The 27,009-nt window shown below is 34.4% G+C and overlaps 1 protein-coding gene across 1 annotated transcript in view; it reads right to left on the reverse strand.

Annotated features, from left to right (window-relative positions):
* Window positions 1-27,009, reverse strand: part of LOC101637853 — a 198,411-nt gene that overhangs the window by 91,536 nt on the left and 79,866 nt on the right. The window contains exons 7-9 of the mRNA XM_004685200.1: window positions 10,664-10,862; window positions 5,491-5,635; window positions 3,934-4,068 (exon numbers count right to left, since the gene is read on the reverse strand). Coding sequence (XP_004685257.1) covers window positions 3,934-4,068; window positions 5,491-5,635; window positions 10,664-10,862 — 479 coding nt within the window. The remainder of the gene's footprint in view (window positions 1-3,933; window positions 4,069-5,490; window positions 5,636-10,663; window positions 10,863-27,009) is intronic.

The raw sequence follows: 27,009 nt of genomic DNA on the forward strand, positions 1-27,009 counted from the left end.
TCATACCGATCACACTTCGTAGATAGCCTGGGTGCTTACACAGCAAAGCATGATTTCTTTTAGCAGCCTGACTCAGAAATGCTACAAAATGCTCATTCTTAAAGGTGACTTAAGAAGTGCACTAAGTCAAAACTGAAAAACTTATTTGACTGTAAAGGCTGAAAAGTACTTTAAGCCCTTTTTAAGTTTTTACTTCACTTCAGGAATTAACAAGACTTGGAATCAAGTGAAATTTCAGAAAAAAACAAAGCACCGATACTATGTTTAGGGTGTTGGAATAATTATACTATTTTAAAAATCTTAGGTTCTTCAAGGTTTGTGATATTTTATGTTAATGTGTCTTTTATTCATCAGAGATGCTTAGCAAAATTGTTTGCATCAGAAAGTTTATAAACCTGATATTATAGTAATTTGATCATATAAAACGATGACCTAAGTGTGGATCTCTGCATGTTTAGAAGACTGGGTGTGTAATCACAATAAACAGTAATATAACAAAAAGAACCAAAAGGCTTACTCTCTTACAGACTTATGCATGTAATTATACCTTTATTGAACTTACACCACTCTTAAACCCCCTGCTGTTCCTGCTGTTTCTTAAAGATGGTTATTTTCTACTTAAAGAAAACAGACAGACCTTAGAAGAATGGCTGGTGTTAAGTAATATTACAAAATTTAATCAGGTTTTCTGTGCACCTGATCTAACAATGGCACAAATATTTCAACCCAAATAATAAAAGACTAAAAAAAAACAAAACAAAACAAAATGGCTAATTAGAGTACTTACTAATTGGTGTTAACAGTTCACCTAACTGTAGAATAGAAAAGAGGAACCAAAGGGAAAGTCTTGCTGGCCATGACCATTCCCAGTGCACCTCACTGGTACAGACTTTCACAGGCTTTGTACAGTCATGGTTAGGGGGAAAGAGACACTAACAGAGTTAAATGATGTAACCTGAGACAATATGGCAAAAATCATTGTTTAAAAGTGGGAGGAGAACAGGCAGACTTGTCAAGAGCAGCTGCTTGAATTAGGTGGTGATAGACCTTTCAAAGTTGCATTTTGCTCTTAGGGTTTGGCCTACAGTTTATTGTGGGATATTCAAGTCCTAGGAGGGAAAGATTTAAATAGCTTTTACTGACACAAAACTATGATTTTCCTTGTTTTCAGATATACTATTTTACCATTACTACTTTCATCACTGAGATTTATCCAGTAAAGGTTCTCACATTTACAGAGTCTTCCAGTTTTTAAGATCAGCCTAAAGTTAATTCATTCTCCAAAAGAAAAATTTTCAGACAAATATCAGTCATAAAAAACACTGTTACCACCTGATAAAGAATGAAAAAAATCTAAAATTATTTGAACACATACAGAAATTTTTGGAATTTGACAGATTTGGTATCATACACTGAAGAAGTTAATCAAGTAAATTAATATGCATTAAATAAAATATTCTACTGGATGAAAACTTGCACAGCTTCCACATCTGCAGTTATTATACACCATCATGGAAATGAGTATGAATGAAGATGACTGACAACCTAAAACACATCAAATCAGATTCCCTTGGAGCGGGAATATATACCAGAAGCAAGTAAAAAGCCATTAACTTCGTTTTCCATATTTTTCTATTTTTTTTACGTTACATTATCTTAGCATATTTCCATTTTAAATGAAAGTTTTATATGAGCCAAAGAAAATTTTAAATGGCTGTAACATAACTGAACATATATTTCAAATTATGCTTGACTCATTCCTTTCTTTAAAGGGAGGATTCCTAATTTTTATACTAAAAATAATATGCTTTTAAACTAGATTTTCTTTTGAAATTCTAGTTTAAAAAGAATTTTAACAGATTCAATCATTTAGAGAAAAATCTATGTTAAAATGCATTAAGCTGTGAAAGATCAATGAAAGACTTTACTTACTGTCAAGAGTGTTTTAATCACCTATCTATGTTTTCATAATATTGACTTTTAAAGTGTCTCCACACATTAAAATACAGTGTCTAAAATACGAAGTTCCAGCTCTACCAATTAGCTCTTTCTAAGACTCAGTCCTTTCATCTGAAAAATGAACATATCCCTTCTCTGGCACATAGCTAATTATGATAATCAAGAGATAAAATATGTGGAAAGTAATCGATCACACTCAGTATAAAATATAAAAAATGAATCGCTGTAAGATTAAGCTCAACACTTAAACATTTCCAAAGTAAAAAATAATAATAATAATTATGACAATCTTACAATTACCTAACATGCTTAATAATTATTTGAAAATAACAGCAAACATTTATTGAGCATCTCAAATGGGTCACATATTTTACATGAACTATTTTATGCAAAACTCATACAGTCCAGTGACTTAAGTAGTATTTTCTTCCCTGTATGTTTCAGAAAATAAGACAGCAGAGACAAATAACTTGACCACAGTAATATATTTAGTAAAGCCAGGAATTAAACCCACACAAAATCATTCTAGAAACATGCACTAAATCAAAACTTTTATCATATATATTCTAAAATAATCAGTAGATGAAAATATCTATGAAGCTGCTGATTTGAAAAATATATATATTTTAAATAACTAACACTAATCACTATAAATTCCTGAATACCTGATTGAATCCATTTTACAACATTCACATTTACCTTGTTTATTATAAAGAAAAAAGAAAATAATTTAAATGACAATAGTAAATACATTATGGAACATCCATATGAAAATTATTACTCAGTCATAAAATTTGCCAGTGATGCTTATTATCTGGAAACTTAAGAATATCCTCAAGTAAAAAAGCACACTTTCAAACATACAAAAAATAGTCACAAAATTTCAAAAAAAATCACTTCACAGAAAACAAACATCAAATATTATTTCTTAGCAGTTATATATATATATATATATATATATATATATATATTCCTAAAAATATATATACATATATATTCCTAAAAATTCTGTAATAAACATCTACATCTAATGTATTTGTCATTGGGACAAATGTTAAACACCCAAACTAGCCATGACCAGTGAGATGCAAAGAGATTTTGGATGTTCCTACCAGTCTGTGAACAAACACATATCCAGAGTCTAGATCTAGAATTAGAGCAATGTCAAAACAAGAGTCCACAGATAATGCATTAGTTCGATTAACATTAAAAGCTATGAAGGAAAAGAATTCCAAATCTATAATGAAGCTTCAATCTTGTCAGTCTTTTCTACTAAAAAAGGGTCCTGAAATGCTTGATTGTTTGCTTGCCTACTTCTTAATGAAACTTTGGCTATATCACCCACCCACTCTTTTTCAGTGTATAGCAGGTCAGAGCATCCGTCCAGACATAAAAACACAGAAGCTGAAGGAGTCATGGAATATGTACTATGACTCCCCACATACTGTCGACAATTCGCATTCATTACTAATCTTCAAAAGGAGGAATGTTTCATTTAAATTAAGTATTCTCTGTAATACTATCTTTTCATTTATTTACTCTTCAGAAACTATATTCTAAATGTAAAATTCAAGCCTATTAAGTAGTTAACAGTGTTCAAACATTTAAACTTGGTTATGTCCTTGCCCTCCCTTAACAAAGTATTGGTTATGTCCAACTATGCAGAAGAACGTTTTTTAGCATTGTTATTGAAAATATGATAGTTTAAAATATACCGCTGGGAATAACATATCAAAACTATTGAGTTTCAAAAAAATAAAATTACCTCCTCCATTCCCCCAAAATATGTATCATATGAAATCATGTTAACCTGCCCTATAAATCTTATATATATTACAAGCATATTTTTTCCATTGAGGAAAAATATGTATGTGCAAGCTAAATAAAAGACTAGTAAGGAAGGAAAGGAGAAGGGAGAAAAATGGGGAGGAAGGAAAGAAAGCAAAGGGAATAGAAGAAGCAAAAACTACATACCACTGTAGACCAGCTGGTAAACGTCATCGATTTTCTCCTGAGTTGGGAAATGACCACAATCATTGAAGTAATTGAGAAGTTCGCTTCTTTCTATTCCTTGCCATTCTTCTCTCTTAGCGAACATTATTTCGTAATCTGAAAAGAAAAAGTTAAAGGAATATATTTTCTTTATATATAAATCAAGTACAAACCACCAAAACGTTTTGTCTGAATGTGAAGAAATTTGAACTCCAGTTTTATATTTATGACTAGTATTAGCTTCCATGATTAGAAGGATGTTAACCTCCTATGGACCAGCAGAAGGGAGTGTGTACCCCACTTTCTATTTCCCCCCACTCCCACACACACACATTCAAATAATCAAAGGGGACATTTGTATTTGCTGGCCTGGCTCACATGAAAGTTAACTTGGTTAACTAGCTTCCCTCATGGCTGACTGTAATAAGAACAGAGAGGTATGGCTCCTTCTTTTTAATATTTACTATGGGATTATGATTGAGCTCCTTGGACAAATTTCACAAAAAGATGGCCCTACCCTATGTCTGGTTCCTTCTGGAGTTGTCCATACTGAACCCCCATTATGCATCAATTATGATGCATTTTTTTCCTTCCTAAATCTGAGCCCCACATCAGTTTTTCTTCCAAGTCTCTGCTCTGGCCAGCCATGACTTCTGGTATTTGTATGTTCTTTTGCTTGTGTCATCCTGTCATATAGATCCAAAAAAGTGTTTTTAAAAACACTTGTACTTATGAAGAGAGTGCTGATTTCCAAGCACCTTACATCAAAACCAAAAACAGAAATTCTCATTTATGTTTTAATCAAAAAAATGACTGCAATAACCATCCTATTTTTGAGCAATATCGAACTCATTAAATATAATAAAAATCAGGTTCTGTGAAAGTTAAGATATAAACTGAGGAACTCATTCTGTGGATAGTTCACAATTAATAAGCAGCATAATGGAATACGTTTTCTACCTGGTCAATGTCCATTAACTGATCTTCTGTTAATGTGTAGTTTTTCTTTAGGGAGGTACCTCTCCTACTGGACAGGGTCTCTGTGGCACACTTAAGTAAATGTCCTTGCCCTCCCATAGCAAAGTATTGAAACATGACTCAAGCTAAACCAATATGTGTCCTCTCACCGGGATTGCAATTCAATGCTGGGAACAATGACTTAAAGTAATAGCAGCTTATCTTTCCCCTTGTGACAAACAAAGTGTCCCTTATATTTTGTTCCTTTGACTTTGAAGCAGCTTTGGCTCATGTTCTTTCTAAAATGGGATTTTTTTTTTTTAGTTATCATTTTTATGTATCTTACCTTTAAATTACCTTTCAATTTTGGTAAGCTAGGGTAAGTTTCTGTTGTTTATACACACAGGATGCTAATTAATTATTCCAAATATACATCAACTTAAATGGAATTATGTGACAGCAACATAAAATATGGTCTACCTTTGAAGTTTATGTGTCATTATATGTATATTATATGTAAAATATAAATGGCCAAATGAATTCCTAACTTAAAATCAAATTAGAAATGATTGTATCTCTTACATTTTTTTCTGTCCATCCATTCTTCCAGTTCTGGTAAGTCTATAACTTGTTTTGTTCTCCAAAGACCAAGTCGATGTTTAACACGATGGATTAGTTTGCAATACATATTTATAACTGCTTTCAAATTTGGTCCATGATACAAAGCCTATTAAATAACAAAGCAGACAGTGAAACTTGCATACTTCTGTTGTTTATGTTAAATCTGATTTTATTTATTTTATTCATCTATCTCACCCAATTTCATAGCTTATAGGTATATTTATTAATGTTTATTGTACTAAATTGGTTAAATGTGTGCATTATAGAGTGGGATAATCTCCCTAAATATCACTGAGTTTCACTGTGGACTGTTCTGTAGTCAAATGCTCATTTTTCACATGGAAAAGGGCTCTCAATGGTATTTTCATTCACACTTGCTAGATTTCTATGATGTGTAGCCTACTCAGAAAAAAATTAAAGTTTTATGAAGGCATTACTCTGTAATAGATTATTCTTGCCAAAACTTCTTTAATCCTCAATTTCTTTCTTTAAAAGTTGTATACTCATGACTTTTGTCTATTTTTTATTGACAGTTTGGATGTTTGTAAAAAAAAAACTGAATTTTAAAATAAATAACCCATTTCAGCAAACACACAAATTTTGTTACATCTGTTTGCCTTTTAACTGTGATTTCTACATCGTACGGCAAAGACTTTTAAAAGTTAAAGTGTAGAAATTCATTTATTTCAGGTCACTTTCTTTCCTTGATGGCCAGTTGAAGTTTATCAATTCAGCTGTTTCGAAGTTTTACAATATTCAGCCTATAAATTTCTCTCCTACTTTTGTTATTTCCTTTTAAAAGTTTTATCTTCCTATTCTTGACTTCTTAACTTAATGACAAATTCATGATTCTCTTTTCTTAAAGAAATGCATTTGTTGTGAATTTTCCTTTGAGCCAGTTTCCTTTGATGTGCTTTGTGTACCATTTTACAAGTGAAAAAGCTGAAGTATAATCTTATAAATTTATTTAATTTTAACAAATTTATTCATTTGTCAATCTTTCTTTCATATAGGTATATAATTTGGGGAGGATAACTTTACACTTCAGTGTGTGCACATACTTCAATCACGCTCCACCAAAACTCAGTTCCAATACACACTATCACATACCTAACCTCCCTCCCACTTATCCTAGTTTAAGTTACTTTTATTATATTTGATAGTTTGTTTATTCATATTCCACATATGAGTAAAACCATCTTGTTACTGACTTTCAGTTTGACTCATTTAACTTAGTATACTTAGCCCAAATCCATGCACTTTGTGTACTAAAAAGACACTATGCTCACCCTTTTTAATAGCTGAGTAGTATTCTATTAAGTATATATACCACAATCTACCCGGTCATTTTAAGTGGGTATTTAGGTTGGCTTTGTGTCTTGGCTATGGGAAATAATACTGCTGGGCAAATAGGGACATGAGATTCTTGAATAAATATTTTCATATTATTCAAGTAAGTAACTTAAGAGTGGTATTTCTGGGTCATATGGTATTCCCATTTTTAATTTCCCTAAGGAATATCCATACTATTTTCCATATAGGATGTACCAATTTACTTTCCTATCACCAGTGGATAAGTATTCTTTTTTTCCAAAGAGTCTTGCCAACAGACAAGATGGCATTATATCCATGGAAAAAATAAAAGACTACAAAAGATAAAACTACTAAAAAAAATCTATGAATGCAGAAAAGTGACAGGATATAAATCACGACCTAAAAACCTATTGCATCTTTATATGCAAATAAAAAATATAGGAAAGAAAATTAAGAAAATAAATTCAGTTCCAATTCCACCAAAAGAATGAAATAGATGAGAGTAAACTTAACAAAAAAAAGAAAGGCTGCCCTCCCTGGTGGCGCAGCAGGTTAAAGCACAGCACTGAGAAGCTAAAGCCACTTCCGCATAAGTTAGATTTGCATCTGACTCGGAGGTGACCACAAGGCCTGGCAGACCTCTCCTGACCTGCCCGCTGCTCCCCTCAGCCGCGTACTTCGTCGACTTCGTCGATCTGCCTGTTCTGCTCCCAACTCTGTCTCTGGTGAAGCCTCTCACCACCCCTGAGCCTCTGGCCTGTACCCCAGTTCTGTCTGCACAAATAAATAAATCTTAAAAAAAAAAAGAAAGAAAAAAAGAAAGAAAGGCATATACATTAACTATAAGACACTAAAAAAAAAAAAAAGACAAATAGAGTTCTTGTGTTCATGGATCAGAAAAATAAAAGTAAGTGGTCATATCCCTAAGGCATTTTAAAGATTCAATGTTGTATTTATAAAAATTATGTGATATTTTTTCCAGAAAATAAAAGAAAAAATTATAAAAATTTGTTGGAACCACAAAAGACCCTGAATAGCTAAAACATTCCTGGGGAAAACAGGAAAAAGGAGGTAATGTGTTCTTTCACCTTAAACTATACTATTATTGCTATAGTACAAAGCAAAAGTAATCAAAACAGTATGCAACTAGGACAAAAAATCACAGACAGACAGACAGAGCCCAGAATAAAACCCACACAAATATGGATTGCTAATATATAACAGATCACACGATGGCGAAAGGAAAGCTTCTTCAACAAACTGTGTTGAAACTTTAACAGCCATAGGCAGCAAAATGAAATTAGATTGCTTAACCCCATACACAAAATGTGTTTAATAAGCACTCATAGTAAGTTGCAAAGTTAGTTTCAAAACCAGAGACCACATTTTTAATTATAAGTCACATTCCTCTTAATTTACTTGAATTTATTATAACCACTTTGTAAATTGTCTTTCTTATTTCTTGATTTATTGGTAAATTTCAAATATTCATGTATTTGTTTTTATTGCACTTATGATTGTTCTTGCTCCTGCTATTTATTTTTGGTTTCCTAGGAGTCTTTAAAGATTATTTTTATTATTTTATTTTTTCATCTTTGTTGTACTTCTCTGAAGTTTTTAAATACTACATTCTAGCCTACATTTCTTAATTTAACAATATCAGTATTTCTTGGTTTCCCTGAATGAAAAAATAAATCAGTCTAATTCACAATTTCCTCTTTTATATCCCTTTATCTGATGGCAGATTCTGAATGTCGCTAATGTTTTCAACATTTAATAACATTTTCCAATTTGCCATTTTAATCTTTTGTTCAATGGGCTCTTTTGTATAAAAAAGAAATAATGAACTGGTCACACTTCTGGAGCAATTCCCACCTTCCCACCATATGAATCTTAGTGTGAGGCAAAGCTTACCTCCTACCATCTTAAGCCAAAAATCATATACTCGTGACCCAAGTCTCCTCTGTTGCTAGGATGCAGACACATGACAAAGCTTCATTCATTATCTTCACCAGCCCTAGGTTTTGAATTGAAGCTAATAATGCTTTTAAAAGTGAAACAGTGGGAAACGTATTTGTGTGCTAGAGTAACTGTGGCAGCAATATTCATTTTTCAAGGGCAGCATTTGTGAAGGCAAGAATACCCAAGATTCAAAAACTGCAACAGTCTCCCTCTGTGCAGGATTTGACTACAGCAGTTATTAAACCTTGCTCATTCCTTCATGTTTTTGAGCTTAGTTCTCTAGACCTCTGCTGAATATTCTACTCACTATCTTTCTGGATAAATCTGTCAGTTGTGTCTGTCTGGTTGTTTATATTTAAGAGTCAAGCACTGTTTTGACTGTACTTTTAGAACATGATTCAAAAGGCCCTTGTTTGAAGAGTGTTAATTAAATGGACATTGTTTGCTTCACAGGGACACTGGACAGTTACCAATCTGAGTACTTTCACGCTGAATATACTTTAGGGACACAACCTGTCTCATCAGGAAAGTCTTTTCAGATCTGAGACATCTGAAAGGTTATCTAGCAGTTTTTCATATTTAAGAAGCTGGAAGAGAGAAAAAGACACTGACCTGTCTTGTTAATTGTTATTACTGTGTGCTTCTCTGCCAGTGTTCTGCATGAAAATATGCGCCTCAGAATGTAAACATTTCACCTCATTTCTATGCATTTTTCAAGATAAGTTATCAGAATACACAAACTGATATTTTAACAGCAATATTAGAATACAAGTCTCATTGTAAATTATTATTTATAATGTTCTAATCCACATCACACTTATTATACATCAACTTAAAAAAAAAAACTTGAGCTACTTACACATTATGTAAAATTTCAAATATTGTTATTTTTCAAATATTTTTCACAGTTCATTTGACTTTTTAACTTTAAAAATTATGTTCTAGATCTGAAAGTAGATATCTTGTGATTGAATTCTAACCTTGTCTTAAACACTTACATACAACATACTGAAGAACATTCATTCAAAACTCTTACCCAAACAAAAAGGAAATTTCATTTCAATGCCTAAACCTAGATACTATGAAATAAAAACTAAATAACCTGAATAGTTATCTTAGTATACACACAAACATTCCTATAAATATGCAAGACACAAATGATATTAAGGGTGATTCTTCTGTCCACATTCCCACCCACTAAAGAATTAGTGAAGCACTGAACCGAACATGTAGCTAAAGGATTTCTCTCCCTGGCTCGGCCCTTCTCCTTTTCAGGTCTCTTCTTTGTGTCTCCTACATGTGTACTAATTTAGAATGATTATTTTTGTCAAGAACTGAAGTACAAGGTCAATCAATTTATCTATAAGTGCTCAGTATAGAGACTATAAGCAGATAGTCTTGGTCAGCTATATCACTGAATCTTCCGGTACACTCTGAAAAATATGAGTAGCATCTTTTGATTGCAGCAGACTTGTGCTTCTCTATAGAAATGCAGCTAGTCTTTTCACATCATCTCTCATATGTGAATATAATCTAACTGACTCTATAGTGACAGGAGGGCTTTTACATAGCCTCAACTTTTGGCAGGTTACTCCACCATCCATTTTGAGTCTAATCAAAGGCCACCATTTTGCAATGAGTATTGGATACTATTGTTACCAGAATGGCCTAATATTCTAACAACACTAAAATCAGATAGACTTAGGCTTGATTCTCAAATTAGGAGTATGTCACCGGCCAGATGTATAGCAACGATGTGGACAGATATATGTAACTGACCAGGTGACTGTGGAAATTTCTACTTAAGTAGAGTCTACATACACTTTAAGTGCATGAGAACATTTACTGTAAACTTTACCTTGGTCATTATTCTTTGGAACCTTTTGCGTTCGAGCCACCCTCTGACGTAGGCCTGCATGGTGATGACCAGTCTGACTGTTTTTTTATTAATATGCAATTTGCTGTTTTCCCGGAACACTTGGAAAATGTCTATGTGTGGCCCAATCCTTTTAACTTTATTGTCAATTTTTTCCATTTTACTTGGAACAGATTTCACCCTAAAAATAAAATATGAAACTTTCCATTATCGTTAATAATACAAATAGAAATGTTTGAACATGCTTATATTCATTTCCACTATGAATATGTTAATACAGAGAATGTATTGTTTTTATGTAGAATTCACATATATCACCTGAAGACTAAATATGCCAGGATAAATATACCATGTATAAAATTAATATTTTGAAGGGAAATTTAAAGTAAAGTATAGTACAACTATCCAAAAGAGCTATATAGTATCTAAGGAACAAAATATTTTCATATGAAAGATAGGGCAAGTTAGTTAAAATAACATTCCTATCCTAACAGTTATGTCAAATTAAACACACTCCACAATTGTTTGGCACTGACTGTGTTTCCCAGGCATCAAGTGAAAACTCATTTTGATGCCCAAATATATTCTGCTGACAGCACAGTAATATGGCCCACATCAATAGGCCATTCTGGTAGTCCACTTCACAGACAGAACGTCGCCTGGCGAATCTTACATCTGCTTTTTCTTTTGTATATCTATTGCCTTTTTTTTTTTTTTTTTTTGCATATAAAAATCCTTTTTTTCCTCTTAATGTCTTTGTTCTACATCTTTTCCACAGCTGAAGTTCCAGTGCGATGTTCAGTCAATTCACACAGCAGGACTAAGGCTTTCCCTGGAAATGTATTTTAGCTATAGACCTCTGAATCCCAACTTTCTCATCACCCAGAGCGAACATCAATGACTCGGTTTCTGCCTTTTGTTCCCTCTGAGATTGTTTTATGTCTGTGTAAATTAGATTATTTTTTAGGTTAAAGACAGTAGACCATGCACTCATAGCCATGACATTCTGCTCTAGCAAAGAGGCCACATCTGGTGCAGCAACTGCAACCAGAATTACTTTGCATTAAGGTAATTCTTGATGAGTCTTGTCCTGTTTTGTTCAGAGCTATTGCTTTTCTTTCCTTGGTAGCTAAAATATTAGGAGTCTGATTCTGACTATTTGGTAGCCATTCTGTCTCTGCTATACAACAAATGACAGGAAATACCAGTTGTCTTTTTCATTTGTCTTTTCAACAGTTCATCTTAAAGCTTGTATCTTCTGAAACGATGCCATAGCTCCTGTTGAAGTGGTGTTTGAACATCAGCAGAGCTAAATTAATTTGAAAGAGAACTTCTGCCCACTACATCAGCTCCAAATCAAAGACTTTAATAAAAAGTATTCTTGCAGGTGTTTTTGGACTTGGTGACCTTCCTACATCCCAGAGTCCACACTGAACAATGAGATTTCCTGAAGCACAGAAAATGGTGGTCCACATTTACATTTGAATCATAACTAAAGGTACAAAACTGAGCCAGTTAGTACTCGCTGTGCCTGTATACTTAAATAAAGGAAGAAGGAAGCCAAATATATTACTGAATTGTAGTTTTTTGTCTATGATTAAGTTCATTCTCTTTCTTGAGTTGAAAGTATATAACATTGTACTTTGAAGAGAAATGCTGAAATAGATAAAAGTACAAAAAAATAAAGTTTTCTGTTTAAATTGTTTTACTTTGTATAGCTTAGAAGAGAGGGGATTCTGCCTTCTTAAAGGATTTAAAAGATCTTTGCTTGGTTAATATAATAATTTTTGTGGGTGGGCCTAAATCTAAAAGATAAAGTGGAATGCAGATGAAATGGAAATAATTATTTCTGGCTCGTCCAGAGATTCAAGACCCATTGCAAAATCTAAAAGATTCTAACTTTATGGCATTTTTCCTTTCTTTATTTTTCATTTTACGATATTTATTTTATTTTAATTTTTACTAGTTCTTTATTAAATTTTCCCAATTTATCCACTCACCTTTCCCTTTTTCTTCCTGTGATTACTCGCTTATACCCAAAGTTGCATGTTCTAGCATATTCAACGTTGAGGGAATATGTGCAACTGTCAAGTAATGTGTGTTGCATATTTTTCTTTTTTTAATTATTGCTTTACATCATTCCAACTTTCAGAGTTCTAGGTTCAAATCTCCACAAAGGCCCTTCTGCCTTCACCAAAACACTGACAGCAGCCACTAAAGTGCCCTGGTCTCCCAAGTTTCCTTGAAAGGCACAAAATTATTCTTAACTTCTAATCTAAAGAGAGTTACTGGTAAGGGCAATAAATGCATCTCTGTCACATTCTTTTAAAAGTATATGACAATAGGAGAGCTTTAGTAATTTTCTAGACAAGTTACAATGACATAATACCGTATGATTCTAGTTTTGCTAAATTTCTAATCTGGGTATCTTATGTTTTAATCAATACCTCTAACTATCTATATTAACAAAGTTGACTCAGTAATACCATGATAATGATACTGAATCAAAACTTGCTCAGTGAGCTTTGCATTGTGAGTGCAACTTAACCAAGTGGAGCTGAGAAAGCAACCCAACAATTCTCTACCATTCATCATGAGTAAAAGTTCATGGATTTTCTTACAGAGGGAAGTCATCTCTTATCCTGGGAAAAACAATACAAGTAACTCACTCTATCACTAATCTCCAAAATAAATATAATCTTTTTTAAGAAAGGTGCTATACATATGATGACATCTATTATAGATTCATTTATGATGAGATTTAGAAAAAAATATATTTTTTTTAAAGATTTATTTATTTATTCATACAGAACTGGGGTACAGGCCAGAGATGCGGAGGGTGAGAGGCTTCACCAGAGACAGAGTGGGGAGCAGAACAGGCAGATCGACGAAGTACACTGCTGAGGGGAGCAGCGGGCGCGTCAGGAGAGGTCTGCCACGCCATGTGGTCACCTCCGGGCAGGCGGGAATCGAACTCATGCGGAAGCGGCTTTAGATTCTCAGTGCAGTGCTTTAACCCGCTGCGCCACCAGGGAGGGCCGAAAAAAATATTTTTAATTGCATTATACCCAACATCATGAGGTCATGAAACTGATACTTAGGAAGATTATATAGTTTCTTCAGAAAGTGCTTGTGATTTTTTTTAAAAAATTTATTTATTTATTCATACAGAACTGGGGTGTAGGCCAGAGATGCGGAGGGTGAGAGGATTCACCAGGGACAGAGCAGGGAGCAGAACAGGCAGATCCAGGAAGTACACTGCTGAGGGGAGCAGCGGGCGGGTCAGGAGAGGTCTGCCTCACCATGTGGATCTCCTCCGGGGCAGGCGGGGATAGAACTCATGTGGAAGGGGCTTAAGCTTCTTAGTACAGTGCTTCAAACCACTGTGCCACCAGGGAGGGCAGGTGCTTGTGATTTTTTAAAAAATCATGTTCATGGAGCTTCCCTACGACCCATCAATCCCACTCCTAGGTATCTACCCAAAAGACACAAAAACACTGATTGAAAAAGATACTTGTACCCCCATGTTTACTGCTGCTTTATTTACAATTGGAAAAACATGGAAGCAGCCCAAATGCCCAAAAGTAGATGACTGGATTAGAAAGATGTGGTACATATATACAATGGAATATTACTCAGCAACCAAAAAAGAGAAACACATGTCTTTTGCAGCAACTTGGATGGAGCTGGAAAAGATCATGCTTAGTGAGATAAGCCAGAAAGAGAAAGAAAAATACCGATGGTTTCACTCATAGCAGGAGTATAATGGACCAGGCAAGAAAATAACAAAAATAATGAACAACCATATACCAGAGACATTCTGTGGGGGCGGAGTGGGGAACGGGATCAAAAACGGGGGGGGGGGAGGAGGGAAATACACGGGACTATGGTGGTGGCACAGGGGTGATTTGGTGATGGGAAACCCGCGGGGGTTACAATCGAGATGAAAAAAAAAATGTGCAAAATGATGTAAAAATAAACTTTGTAATAAAAAAAAAGAATATAAACTAAAAAAAATCCATGTTCAGAGAATGAAAATATTAAATCATCTGCATTTTATGACTGCAACACTACTTTTTTTTTTTAAGTCACATAGAAGGCCAGAAAGAAATATGCCAAAGTCTGATGAACGACTTGCTATATAGTGGTTCTGAAAGGTGGACTCAGAATCACCTACAAAACATTTTCAAGGAACTCCTGCTGAGGGCCCGCCTTTATAGATTCTGATTATTTAATTCCACCAATAAAAATGAATGCAAATTTTAATGAGATGTTATATTGTAAAGGAAACTTTAAGTGTAAAGGAAAATCCATTTCTTCCTCTTTTGTTCAGATTTTCTGAAATAGAATAATGCTCATTGTGTTAAAAAAAAGGAAAATATAATTCAATTAATTAGTGGCAGTAGTAGTAGCAATCTTTTATTAAGTGTTTGCTACAGACAAATTTTCTCCTTTAATCCTCAAAATCACCTCATTGGGTAAATGTCACTATTCTAATTTTTTATAACTGTTGCTTAGAGAAATATGTGACTTCTCAGAATTAGGAAGTTGTAATCAACACAGTAGAAAATCAAAGCCCTCCTTGTCTTGTATGTAATACAATCATCAAAGGAAAAAAAATTATGTTATGACTTCAGAGAAGTTGGTATTGACAAGTTCCAAACCTCAAGTGTTCATATGATTTAGGGGATTGACTTTAGATTTTTGTCCTTTTTTTTTTTTGAAGCAGTACTGAAAAGATACAGTTATACAATATATACTGACTCCATTACATTAATGGTCAAATTCCTTAGAATAGAATGAGCAACATGTAGATGAGATCTAAGAAATATATTGCCACTGTGAAGTATGTGATCAAGTAACCACCTCTGACTTAAGGAATCAGTAAGAACCAGCCTGTGCTTACTTCCAAATGTAATTCTTTTCTTCTTTTAATATTTTGAAGTAACACTGAAATATATTATATGTCTCAGTGCACATCATTATAAACCTTTATCTGTATGTGAATATATTATGTTCAGCACTAAAATTTTAATTCTGTCCTTCAACCATACAATTGACATAAGTTTCCCTAGTTAGTCACATACATCTGATGCACAGTAATCAAATTTAAGGATTCTTAGCACTTAAGGGTCTCCATAAAACTCTTTTAAGAGATATTTTTGAAGAGAGGAATACTTTCACCTTAGAAGACTTTCCCTGTCTTGAAGCCGATTTAATCACTAATGTCACCCTAAGAAAGATTGAAAGACTAGGTCTGAGTAGCTAAGTTTGACTTCTGCACTTGAAGTTTGACAAATCTATGATCAAAATTTTAAAAATCGAATAGTTTTTTGTGAGAGAAGAAATCATTAAGCAAGATTATATGTGAGAAAAGATAGAATAAGTTAATTAGTAAGTTAATCATGTCTGAGCATTAGACACTGAGCTTGGCAAATATTTGAACAGGGAATTTCCTTTCAACTGCTAACGCTTATATGATAATATATATTAAACACTAAATCAGTTTTAGAGTTTAGTTCAGATATTGCTACTAATTAGTTTTGGCTGATGTTGAAGTATTTTGTATGCTCCATTTATAAAATCACTGTTTGCCCATCTGTTCATAGGTTGAAAGTGATTAAAGGATACTTATTTTGGCTGTTGTAAAAGCCAAATACTTTTTAAGCTGCAAATATGTGACAAAACTAGTCTGGGTGCCAAGTTTAGAAATATATTGAGAGATTTGTGATGCCTTCCTCCCCCAATTCCTCTTCCAACCTGCATTATCAAAAAGTAAATATCACCACTTTCTTGATTAGACTAGCTTTGTCCAAATGCTTGGCAATTTAGTTATAATTTATACAATTACTCTGATTTGGATCCTTTGCTAACTACCAAGCTGTGTCGAGGGCTTTCGTTTCCTCTACGCACAGCCTTGAAGTAGAAACATGTGATCCCACGTGCTCTGAATACCCAATTTGAAAGCAAAGTGGGTGACAAGCTCGTTTGCAGCCTGCTTCTATCCCCAAGAAGAGGTCTGTTTAGTTTGAAAACTATGCATTAAGTTCAGTATAGGTGATAAAGATTTTGAAAAACAAGGATGTAATATGTTCCATGAAATTCATATTTTTGTCCCAGTATTATTACAGTACTCCTTTCCAGTCCTCCCAGGCTGGGTACTTATGCTAGCAAAACTTGCTCCCTTCACACCTCGGAGGAAGGTCCCTGGGACTGAGCAGAATAAGCTCCCCCTGAAGTGAAAGAAAATTCCACTTTAATTCAAGCAAATTTTTAGATGGTTTAAGTATCTGAATAAGATGAATTTTCTTCTGTGCTTCTATATTCCTTTTGTACCCTGATCATTCCTCACCATGCTAGCCAGCCCCAACACCCCCAAAAAACAAATGCCCTCCTGTTTCTATTTCCCCAGCCATGTATTGAACTCGATCATATAAAAGAGCACAGGTAGATGGGCTATTAAAAACCTCCAAGGGTTTTTAAACCTCCGTGTGCCTTAGTTCACGATCAGAAATTCTCCAGCAGGCACGTATCCAGAAATGCAAATGGCAGGATGGGCTGTAAGAAGTTCTTTCTCCTGCCCCCAAAGGTTTTCGGGTTTTTTTCACGGAAAACTTCTAATTTTCTTTTGTCATAATTCTTCCAGACCATGATGTTATATCTACTAAAAAATGGGATTTGGTATTGTGACTGCTGCTTGGTACAATTTTCCAACAGCTTTTCCTCAAACCAAAACAGACTTTTAAATTCCAAATTGAGTTCAAAAAACATAATTATTCTTTCCCTCTTAGCACAGATAAACATTTTGGAAAAGCACTATTTATTATGAATTAAACTGTAATTATCATTTCATATACTAGAAAAGCAAAAGCAGAAAGGAAATGCTGTTTGTGTTCCAACTTAATTGATTTTGACTTTATGGTCAAGGTAATCTAGGATACACTTTCAGGTAATTCTCTTTAATCCAAACATTTGTACCTACCAGTTTTATCTGTAGGCACTGAAATAAATTGCCCTTGAAGACAAGGGAAATGACTATGGTGTTTCAGCCAAAGGCGAAATGTGAACTGAATTTTCTGGGACCCAGCGACCAGAGTTGTCAATTTTTATTAGTTTACCTACAGAACAGACAACATAATGACTTGCCCACTCTTTGTCCCATAAAGTAATATATTCCTCTGGGGGTAGCCCTTTGCTCCCAACCCAAATTTTAGGTAGTGATGGAGGAGAGCCAGCCCCACCCAATGCCACCCCTCTCTCTCACCTCTGCTCAAAAAAGACAGACAGTGAAGACTGGTGCCTGGTTAGTCTGTGATTCTGGAACAAGGCTTTAGACAATGAAATAAATTTCCATTATTTAGATGACTCCAAAAACAATTTCAGATACTACTCTCAGTATTTTGTTCCCAACCACCTATGCAGTTTTCAGGTATTAGGGAGACCTTCAAAAAGGTCAGACAACAGTAGGTTGCCTATTAGAAAAGCAGGAAGTGTAGACAGTCTTCAGCATAAGCTGCAATAGAGATGGGACTTTACAAAACCCTACGCCCCATGCTTTTACTCCCCAATCCCTTATTATAAGGTCTTCATGAAGAAGTGATTGAAAATCTAATTTCCCCTGCTTGAGACATTCATTCATCCTCATTCTACTTGTGGGTGGGACTATTAAGAATTAAAGGAAAGAATGCATGTATGTTCTTCCTCCTGTTACTCTGCTTGTGGCTCTTCAGACAGTTTCCTTCTGTAGAGTCACACTGACCCAGGACTTGCCCCTGGAAGCAGCCTCAGTCATTCTTTTTCCCAGTTACAAAGTTTACATGGTCAGCTTTTTCCTTACTCACTGTTGCATCCTAGCTTCTCTAGGTTGCCAGTTACCCCCATTCCTGGGAAGAAAGCAGATGCCCCCATTCTTCCTGTAGCATAATCCAAAACACTCTCATTCAGCTTTATCGGTGACCCAGACCAGCTATCGCTAGTACCTCATCACTTCATGTCCTCTACCCATCCCACATGATGCTCACCAATGTCAGAGTCCAGACTTGTTCAGAGCTCAAGGCGCTGATAGGTCTTGACCAACCCTACCTCTGCAAGGGTGTACAGTTCTCTAAGTAACAGAGATGAACATCAAAACTCCATTATTAAGGCCAGGGGAAATGGAGGAAAATAGAAGATCAAAACAGGCAATACATCAAATGCCAAGCAAGGAAAAAGAAAAAGATAACCATGGTAATCACTGCCCTAGACTCACTGTTTCTCTTCTGTACCACTGAGAAGCAATCCCGAGGAAGGAGGGCCTAGAAGGCTCAAAGCAGAAGTCAGGTGTGTAGGTTTGGAGGTGGTAGCTTTTCCAGGACACACCGTTCTCCAACAGCTGTTTCCCAGGTTCCCCCACCTCATGAAATGGCCCTTGGGGGCCATCCAGGTGACATGCCATAGCTTCCCCAGATAAACCCAGCAAAAAGCAACTGAGTCACCTTAGGAATTCAAAGGTCTGGCAGGGGATGGGAGGAGTAAAAGTACCGGACAAAGCGAAATATACCCACTAGTTTGCGCTCCCTGTTTGGCCTGTCTGACTAGCAGAAGAAACATCGCCTGAGTTTACTGGAAAGTCACTATTTCAAGCTGTACTCATTTCACTTTGCTTACAAAAAATGACCATCAGTCTAAGCAGGATAAAACCAAGGAAAGAGGTCAAAACCAAGGAAAGATCTCATAAACAAAAATAAAGCTACTTTTACATTAGGTATTTTTACTTTAAAAAAAAAGAACAATAAACCCTAGTAAAATGTTTTTGGCACTTCTGATTGAACTGAAATTGCTCAACTTTCTTTGAAATGCTCAACATAAACTTCCTTTCCCTTAAGAAAATTTTCAGTTTTTCTTGACTATATTTTAATCTTAGGGATTTGTAACTATCTTCTGAAACATACAGAATCCTAACAATTTCAAATTCTAGCATTTACATTGATGCATGATGTGAAATCAAAAACTTTATTGAGACATTTAACAATTTTATAAGTGTTTATCTATGAAAACTATAGTGTATGAATGTCAGGTTGAGGTGTGTATAAAATAACTATGATGGATTTGTAAAAACAAGGAAAAGATTATTTCTCTCTTAAAAATATGTAAATATATGTATTAGGAATCTTCAAATAAGATCAAACAGTCACTGTGTGAATGGGGAGACCTAGCGAATTCAAGACAAACATGGTAGAGTTGAGCACTACAGTTTCATCTAGCACTGCTGCTAACAATAAGTCTTATGTACATCTATACATACTTGAATAAGCAAATGGCCTTAACTAAGCATTACTATACCATCTTTCCTTCTCCTTCTAAAATTTTCATTACATATGCAAAAATAAGAAGATGGAAATAAAAATAGAAATGCAAACACTTGGTTTTTATCTGATCATGGAGAGGATAGAAATAAGCAACACTAACATATCCATCATTAACCGTAGAGGACAACAGATTCCACTTCCTACCACCGATAGGAGTGGGTGCTCAAATTTGCAGTTATATGAAATCATGTGCATCAGCAGCATTTTAGTCTGATTACCTTCCCATCCCCACCTTTTTACAGCCAAGTGACTGCTTCCTTAAAAAACACTGCTGAGTGGGTGCATAAACTAGTCCTATTTGCCAACTGTAGAGAGTTCCCGCAAACCTTGTGGGTATGTGTAAATGAATTCAATCTTTTTTTTTTCCTATAACAAACTCTCTTGTATTTACTGAAGCCTGGCAATGGTAATAAATGTGTGCCATATTTCTACTCTTGAAATGCAAACGTACTTGAGAAATTGGCCAGAACCAGATTGAAGCTGATTGATGACTGATGGAAGGTTATAATATACTCTGCCTCATGCAGACTTTAGAAAATCTCTAACTGAAAATAAATGAGAAATTCCTCGTTAACAAGAAAAAGTCCTTTAGACCAAGTCTTTTAAATGATCCAACATTTGGATTTCTAAATTTTCATAGAATTTCTCTTCTAAAAATGATGCAGGTTATCAAATTTAAAAAAGAAAGTTTTAACAGTATTTCAATTAAATATTTTCAATTAAAATGTATATATGTCTACATATAGGTATATAGATAATGCATATATACAACTACATACAACTATATGCAACTTTATATTCAATGCTTTTCTTACTTTTCAATTTTTTTTTTTTTTTAGATTTCTCTTTCTCTAGGATTCTGGTGTAGCAATAGTTCTGAATACCTAGAGTCACTTAAATTTGCTAATTTATTAGTTTCAGTTTAGTTCTCTTAAGTTATCATCAGAAAGGTTAAAATTTTAGATATAAAAGGCATAAAAGCAGCAATTGAGTAAGAATACTGTGAGTTGAGGGTTGGATTCTAGTTTTACTTCTGGTTTCTGTTTTCTTTTCTTTAAATATCTTGAAGAAATCTCAATCTTTCTGAATCTCAATTTAGTAAACTGGAAAGTAAAAGGATTGACTCAAATGATCTCAAATCCCCTTCAGTCACCATTCTCTAAAATAGCCCTGCAAAATTTAGCTAGATACCCCCCAAAACTGCCACAGTCCTTTATGCTGCAACAAACAGATGGTAGACTATACAGGAAAGCATTTAGCTGAATTCAGATTAGCTGGCTGGATCCAGGAAAATAACTACAATAAACATTCATATTTAAGACTGTGTAATTTTTTATCATTTAAAGGGCTGGGCTGACTTTTAATTCAATCACACCTACAAGGAATAAAAATTCCCAACCAAACTAACCTGATTAAATAATATTTACAGGAAAAAGACACACAAGAAGAAAACTGCTTTTTTAAACCATCAAAAATTAAAAATAATTTACATTTTACAATCTTTTTCTTTAAAACAAATCTGTTGTGCGAAGGTGTTTGATAGTCAGATTTTCTGTTTATTCTTGTGTCATTTGGTATTATTATCCTTTTCAAAGTCTTTGTCCCTTGACCTTAGCTGTTGAATGTAAATGACATGAAGTTATTCATATACTCTAGTACTCTTTTAACATCAATAAAGTATATATAATATTGCCACCTCTTCCATTTTTAATATTGGTAATTTACATATCTCTTCCTTTTATTTAATCTGTTTTATTATAGGCTGACAAATTTTATTAGTATTTCCAAAGAACTAGCTTCTGGCTATGTTAATTTGTTTTTATTATTTCTGTTTTGTATTTCATTCTTTTTTTGTTCTTATCTCTATAATATTACATGCATACTTTGAAAGAATGTATACTTTATAGTTGTTAAATGTAGTCTATAAATATCAATTAAATCAAGTTAACTGTTCAGATTCATTAAGTAATTATTTACTCTTTTTCTCTATCAATTACCAAAGAGACATGTAAAAAAATTTCCAGTGATATTATCGAGTTGTCCAATTTATTATTTCATTCTTTTTTGCTTTATGTTGAAGCTGTATTACCAAGATAATACATTTTATTATCTAATTCCAAATAATTGACCCTTTTACAAGTTATGAACTATTCTCTTTAGCTCTGGTAATAGTCCTTCAAGTCAATTTGTATATTAATATAGCCACTTTCTGCTAGCTTGGTCATTCTCATTTGGTCATTCTCATTTTTTATTTGCTTACTTAAATTGATGTCTTTTTAGATGCATCTCTTATACACAGCATAGAATTAGCTCTTGGCCTTTTATCAAGATTGACAAGGTCTTACTTTAATAGTAATGTTTATTCCACACATTTATTTTAAATATTGGTAGGTTTAAGGATCCTTTTTTTTTTTTAATTATTCACTCTATATTTTTCCCTTTCCTATTTTCTCCTTAACCAAAGAGGTTTTGTTATTCCATTTAAATTTTTCTGTTACCTTAAGGTTTATCTCTTTTGTATTGATCACACCTCTGGAAATTTCCATCACACATAGGCTTAATAACACTACACAGAAAAGAATTTTGTGACAGCGTAAGTCCAATTCTTTTGCTATTGCCATATATATTTGCATGTAAGTAGCTTATCAGTAACAGAATAATATTTTCATTTTGCCCTACATGGCCAATTTATTTTTCAAGAAACTAGAAAAAATTTTTCATATTGCTCAACATATATTTCTATTTTCATTGCTTTTTATCTCTTCATATAAATTTGAATTTCTCAGCAGGGGTCATTTTCTTTCAGCTTGAAGAGTTCCCATTAACATCTCTAAAGTACACATGAGCTGGCAATAAAAGCCCATTTCTTTAATTTAGTTGAAAATGTCTATTTTTTTTTTTTCATCTTCAATGTAGGTTGGTTTCACTAGATACAGAATTAATAATTGATAATTTTTCTCTCACGGTACTGTAAGTGTATAATTTCATTGCTTCTGAAGTCCATAATTTTGAGGAGACAGTCATCATTTTTAGAACTATAACCCTTTGTCTGATGTTTAGCTTTTACCTTTTTCTTTCCCAGGTTTTATTTTTGCTTTTGAGCCTCAACTCTCATTTTAATTGTAATGTTTCCCCATGTGAATTTGACCATGATGCACATCCATGGAGTTTATTTGTATTTATCTTGCATATGTGATGCTCCTCTTGGAAATGTAAATATATTTTTCAATAAATTTGGGGGAAATGTTATCCATTATTTCTCCCACTACTTTTCTACTTTATACTGTTTTCTTCTCTTTCATATATCACTCAGGCTCTTTACTTCTTCTCAATTATCTTCTTTTTTTCAGTTTAATGACCTTTGATAGTATCGTCGGTGATCTGTCATTCAACCTGTCCAATAACATTTTCATTTCACATGTTGTATTATAACTGACAGAATTTTTATTTCATTAACGTTGTAATTCTTACTTAATGTTATAATTCTTGGCATTCTATATTATTATGAACATCTTTTTTCCTTTAAGTTCTTGAACATTCATATTAGTGATCATAAAGCCCTTCTCAGCTAATTCTAACACGTGGATACCCTTTTCTTTGATTTAAGTCAGATTTTCCTATTTTGCAACATCTCTTAGTTATTGTGTGCTAAACACTGTAAATAGACACTCTACTCTGACTTCTGCTATCGTGTTGAAGGTAATTAATTTCTGTTTAATTCCAGGTGGTGATAAAACTACTGCCACATCATCTTGGCTGTGTTGAGGCTTGTTTTCATGCTTTGATAAGATGAATTGGTTTGCTTTGCTGTTACCGCTGAGTCCTTTGGTGCTGGAATACAGTTTTTCCTCCTTTGGTGTTGACTTTCTAAGGTTTCCACAAAAAAAGACTGGTGTTTATAAGTCCTTAAAAGTTGTTAGAAATTAGGCCCTCCCTGGTGGCGCAGCGGGTTAAAGCCCAGCACTGAGAATCTAAAGCCGCTTCCGCATGAGTTCGATTCCCGCCTGCCCCGGAGGTGACCACATGGCGTGGCAGACCTCTCCTGACCCGCCCGCTGCTCCCCTCAGCAGTGTACTTCGTCTATCTGCCTGTTCTGCTCCCCACTCTGTCTCTGGTGAAGCCTCTCGCCGCCCCTGAGCCTCTGGCCTGTACCCCAGTTCTGTATGCACAAATAAATAAATCTTAAAAAAAAAAAAAAGTTGTTAGAAATTAAACTCCAATTTTTGTTTCTATCCTTGGTAAATAGCATAAAAACTGTTCAATTCTATCAGACTTAAATTGTCTATTTCAGCTTGAAAATGGTCTTGGATTAGCCAAGGATTAGAGAATTTATAAGTAGGTCTGAGTTTCCTCTCTTCTTTGAGCTCCCCTTGTTACTGTCCAGTCACTCTGGCAGCCCCACTCTGTTGTCTGCTACCTTATAGCCACCACACTCAGGCTATATGCCTGAGAGTCAACTGCCTCACTGACTGATAACCTGGGGAAACTGAGTAAGTAGGACTCTCCCCAAGTGCAGTTTCTTTCAAGGCACAGTGTATACCATCACTGTTCGATGCCCTCAAGTATTAATTTTCTTTTTTCCAGTTTATTATTATTATTATCTGAGGGAAGACAGGCCTGAGACAAGCTACTCCACAATTATCAGGAATGGAATTCCTAAAAGTATTGAAAATTTAATTAGCTTTCTCCAACTTATTTGGCATATTAAAGTGAGCAAGAGGAAACACTTCTATTTTACTTACAGTTCTGCAACCAAGATTAAGTAAGTGCAAAAGCTACAGGGATACTAAAAAGGGTTTCTAAACTTCATGTTTCTAAATGGACAGCATCTATCTCTATCATGTTCAGTCTGTCCTTACTGTTAAAATAGCCGGGGCTAAATGTCTGTTGTTAAATGAATAAACTAAAAAAGAATATTTCTCAACAGGAAAAGATTCAAATCTGCTTTTTTTCTTTTGTTCTGGAAATTACTCATTTAAATTATATTTTCTGGAATGTGTATTCCAGGAATTGTGCCAAGAGCTTTAAATAGAAGTCACAACAGAATTAATAATCCCTGCTCTCATAGAGCTTAAGATTTTAGTCAGAGATTGTTCTGGCACAATTTAACTAATAGTATATAGCAATACTCTGCAAGGGAAGGCCATAGGCTTGAGTCCAGTTCCATCACCAACTGACAGGATAATCCAAAGGGAGCTATTCAACTTTGGTTGTCTCCTTAGCCAAAGAGCGATGATAAAAATATGTCATGGTGTTGCTCTGGGAGTTAGATGACTATATCGCTAATACAAAGTTAAATACATAATTAACACAAAATAAGGGTGATTACTAAATTTATTAGGAAACTAGTTCTCTAATGATACCAATTTTAAATTGGATTTTTACATCTTGGATATTAAATAAATGTATTGCATCGTTTCATAGTTGTACATGGCCTAGAGTCACCATAAATAGTATAAGCCTAAAATATGTCAACTTTAGAATCAGATGTATTTTAGAATTCAATTTCTTTTTCAAATATCTGAAAATTTAATACAGCAAGTTCTACTACATGCTATGTAACACTCAAGTAGGATCTGAAGCAGCATTCTGTCATCAAACTGTTGATATTAAATAGTTAATATGATTAACATTAATATGTATGCAAAACATAAACAGTCACAGGAAGAGTAAAAACTATAAATAATCACAGCTACTGACAGCTCAGGTCAGATTTTGACACAAAGATTTGGCACCACCTATGGTACACCTTACCATGATCTGTCAAAGTTTTTGATTTCTCGAGATTATGTACTATAGGCACATATTTTAAGTAAATGAGGTACGTGAATGAGTGATTAAAAAGGATGCCAAGTAGGCCCTCCTTAGTGGCGCAGCGGGTTAAAGCACAGCACTGAGAATCTAAAGCTGCTTCCGCATGAGTTCAATTCCCGCCTGCCTCGGAGGTGACCACATGGTGTGGCAGACCTCTCTTGACCCGCCCGCTGCTCCCCTCCACAGTGTACTTTGTCCATCTGCCTGTTCTGTTCCCCGCTCTGTCCCTGGTGAAGCCTCTCACCGCCCCTGAGCCTCTGGCCTGTACCTCAGTTCTGTATGCACAAATAAATCTTAAAAAAAAAAAAAAAAGGATGCCAAGTAAGTGAAGGCAGTAATCCTCTGTTTACTGGGGGGGGGGGGGGGTTCAACTTCCAAATTGGATGCTTCTAAATAACTTCAGTCTCCAAGATTTATCCTATTTGTTATTTTCATCTATATCACCTGGCCAAGTAGAGTGTACCTAATCAGTAATAAAATCTTACTTGGTGACTTAGTGAGCAAACTATGTTTGTTCTAGGGAACACAAAGCACCAAGTGTGATTATTTGTTCTTTTCTAATCCCTTTAACTTTCCATAATTTCTTCTTTCCATCACACTCACAAAATCAACTTTTCACAAAATTTCATCAATAAATTTGGTACATAAAATAGCAAATCAGGCTAAAAATTCCCCAGAGATGAAATCATGCTTTACAATAGAGAACTGTAGCACATATAGTTAACAAAACAGCTGGAACATCATGCAGTATCATCATTTACACTGCTTGCTCCATTCTACTTAAAAGTAAATTCCAGTCTGTTCTACTTTATGCTCACAAATGCATTTATGTTTTTTTCCTCCCTGCCTGACTTGAGAATAATGGCAGCACTGAAAAAGATATATTAAAAAGGTGAGCTTTCAACACCTACACTTCTTAAAACCTAGAAACTTAAGTCAGCATTTGCAAAACACAAGCATATTAACTTATATTTTTGTGTTATTATCTAACAAATATACTTGGTTTGTGGCTTCAGTACTGGCTTGTCAGGTTGCAGCTCTGTTTTCTAGAATAAGAGAAAGAAAAGTTGACATAAGTATGAAAATAACTCCATCTGCAAAATTTTAATTCCACTGATGCTCTACTATATTATCAAAGGGAGGGAGATTTGTGTTACTTATTATCCG

The sequence above is a fragment of the Condylura cristata genome, unplaced genomic scaffold (genome assembly GCF_000260355.1).
Source record: "Condylura cristata isolate star-nosed mole 26May11 unplaced genomic scaffold, ConCri1.0 scaffold00018, whole genome shotgun sequence".
Taxonomy (NCBI): Eukaryota; Metazoa; Chordata; class Mammalia; order Eulipotyphla; family Talpidae; genus Condylura; species Condylura cristata.